Below are 2,879 nucleotides of genomic sequence, written 5' to 3'. Positions count from 1 at the left end.
AATCAGGGAGGAGAAACAAGCAAGAGCGCAATGTAACAAAGCAAACATTGTCATTCAATGCAGATTTTGCTAAAGAGTTGAACAAGAAAACAAGATTTGCACGTTAACACAACCAAATAAACAGCAGAACAAGACCTACAAACGCCCAGCCTTACCTATGATCTACTATTTGCACTGCAGGGGTGCAGGACTGGTTCTGGTTTCCGAAAGCCAGTTCAAAGAAACGTAAACCTACCTAAACTGAAAGACACTATCATAGCATCATTGCAGAGCAAAGACACAATTTAAACACCAAAATATGTGTTTTATAAGAAAAGCAATGATCCACGGTTTTATATAGCAGCACTAACCAGAAATAGGAACAATTGTACAACGCACCAACCTCACAAACCTAGAAACAATTGTACAACGCACTAAACTCACAAACCTAGAAGGCAACCACTCTAAACCTATCACAAACCTAGAAGGCATGTACCACTACTGAACGTTATTGCTATGACAGAACATCTGCCTACATAGACCAATTCCTTGCAAAGTGTTGGACAAACATGACAGTGGATACATATATATAATTAACAATAGGTAGATAGATCATAAATCTCTAAATCAATCAATCATCGAGTAACGAGCATAAACTTCAAAGATCAACAGTAATATATCGAATCACTTCAGATAAACGGTGCGATAAACAGATCATGTCCACCATACGCAGATCAAAACACCTCGAACTTAAGCTCTGAGTTCAAAACATTACTTGCCACAAGTAACAGATCTAAATGACATAAAGCATAATATAGGGGTACGACGACGATGCGGAGGAACCTAGGCGCGGTTGCCACCACGGGGCCCGTTGAACGGCTGACGGTAGGGGGCGGCGGAGGAGGTGACCTCGGGGGCGCGCTCGACGCCAGGGAGGTCGGCCATGCCGAGGAACGCCAGCATGTCCATGGTCTCCTTGTCGACGCGGATCTCGTCGACCTCGAGCGCCGACTTCTCCGGCACGAAGTCCATGCGGCGCTCACGCTCCTCCTCCTGCAGCTTGAGGGAGATGCCGCGCACGGGGCCGCGCTGGATGCGGCGCATCAGATGGGTGGTGAAGCCGGCCACCTTGTTGCGGAGGCGCTTCGACTGGAGGATGGAGACCTCCTCGAGCACCTTCTTGTTGGTGTGGAAGTCGAGGGTCATCCGAGAATAGTACTTCTCGATGACCTGGCGGGAGGTCTTCTTCACGGTCTTGGTGCGGACGCGACCCATGGCTGCGGCTGCTTCCTCTCCTTCTCCGGCGGCGGCGGCGGCGGCAGGGCGCTGGTTGGTGCAGGGGGCGGCGGCGCGAGGGCTGGAGGGTTTGGGGGCGACGGGCGGCGAGGAACATCTTATAATGGTACCCGGCCGCGTGGGTAGCTAGGGTTTCGGCGTGGAGGACGGATGCCAGCCGTTCGTATTGCGATGGGCGCACGAGATCGAGATTGCCTTAGTTGGGCTTCGCATTGTTCGGAAGCTCCCTTCTGCACTCATTTAGGTTGATTTAGGCCCATTAGAATAGAACTGGACTCGAATCTAATCAACAGTACCTATTTCCCTTCTTTTTTATGGAGTGCACGAAGGAAGGCGATACACGAAGGAATCTTCAAGAGCCCATATGCTATACACGGCTTCATATCTTCTTTCATCTCAGAGATACATGCTATCAAGCCAACACCTTCACGTCAAGTGCCACCCGTAGTGCGCCCTGCAGATTGGATTGCACCTCCAGCAGATTTCGCCAAGGTAAATGTTGATGCGGCTGTAGGGAGATCGAGTCGATATGGTGCAGTCGGAGCAATCACCAGGGATCACACTGGAAAGTTTCTTGGCGCGTCTACAATTGTTTCTAGGAACATCGGCGACCCTGCTACTCTCGAGGCCCTTGCTATCAGGGAGGGACTGGATGTTTGTGATGATTTAAACCTCCAAAGGATACATATCGGGTCTGACAACAAGGTAATGGTGGACGAAATTCAGAAGAGGAGCTCAACAGCCTATGGTGCCATCATCCAGGAAATAAAACTTCATTCTGCTACCTTTAATTCTTGTAATATTGTCCACGAATTTAGGACCTCCAATTTTGAAGCTCACAATTTAGCGAAGTTTGCTTTATCTTTAGGGTTGGTCGCCATGTTTGGTTAGGCCAGCCCGATGGACTTCCGTTCGTCCCTATAAACATCGTTACGGTTTGAATAAAGCTTCGCGAGATTGTTTAAAAAAACTTATTTCCCTTTCCCTAGGGCTGCAAACGAGACTACTAAAAATTCTGAGCATGATTGGTTTGGTGCTAACATTTGGCATTGCCAACAATGAATTTCCTATGTTGGAATTGTCGCGGTGCAGGCAAAGCTGCGACAATTCGTGAGCTTCGCGACTTAGCGAAGCAATTTGCCCCGACAGTGCTATGCATAGTAGAAACTCAGTTATCAAAAGCACGTGTCGAATATCTTGCTAGTGCTTTAGGGTTTAATCATTCATACGATGTTAGTAGTTCGGGCCGTAGTGGCGGCATCGGTGTTTTTTGGAACGATGGAATAAAGCTAGATGTTTTTGGGTACTTGGAGTATCATGTAGATGCTATTGTTTCTATCCCAAACTTTGCAGAGATGGAGGCTTTACATGTGTGTATGGCGAGGCACAGGTGGGAGAAAGATACAAAACCTGAGACTTGCTAAAATCTTTGACTGTAGAAAGCAACTAGCCATGGCTATGTATTAGGGATTTCAATGAAGTTCTACACCAACATGAACACGCTGGGGCGGCCAACGCAGAACTTCTCAAATCCAAGGATTTCGGGATGCCATGGACATTTGTGCCCTTCAGGATTTGGGCTATCATGGTAAGGCGTGGACCTT

At 48.0% G+C, this 2,879-nt stretch overlaps 1 protein-coding gene across 1 annotated transcript; it reads right to left on the bottom strand.

Annotated features, from left to right (window-relative positions):
• Window positions 1-633: 633 nt before the first annotated feature.
• LOC119333434 (40S ribosomal protein S17-4-like) lies at window positions 634-1,349 on the bottom strand. Its single transcript, XM_037606327.1, has one exon. The coding sequence runs from the start codon at window positions 1,252-1,254 to the stop codon at window positions 823-825; it is 432 nt and encodes a 143-aa protein (XP_037462224.1). The 5' UTR covers window positions 1,255-1,349; the 3' UTR covers window positions 634-822.
• Window positions 1,350-2,879: the final 1,530 nt, after the last annotated feature.

This window comes from Triticum dicoccoides, chromosome 1B (assembly GCF_002162155.2).
Source record: "Triticum dicoccoides isolate Atlit2015 ecotype Zavitan chromosome 1B, WEW_v2.0, whole genome shotgun sequence".
Classification (NCBI taxonomy): Eukaryota; Viridiplantae; Streptophyta; class Magnoliopsida; order Poales; family Poaceae; genus Triticum; species Triticum dicoccoides.
This window is presented reverse-complemented; position numbering and strand designations above follow the sequence as displayed.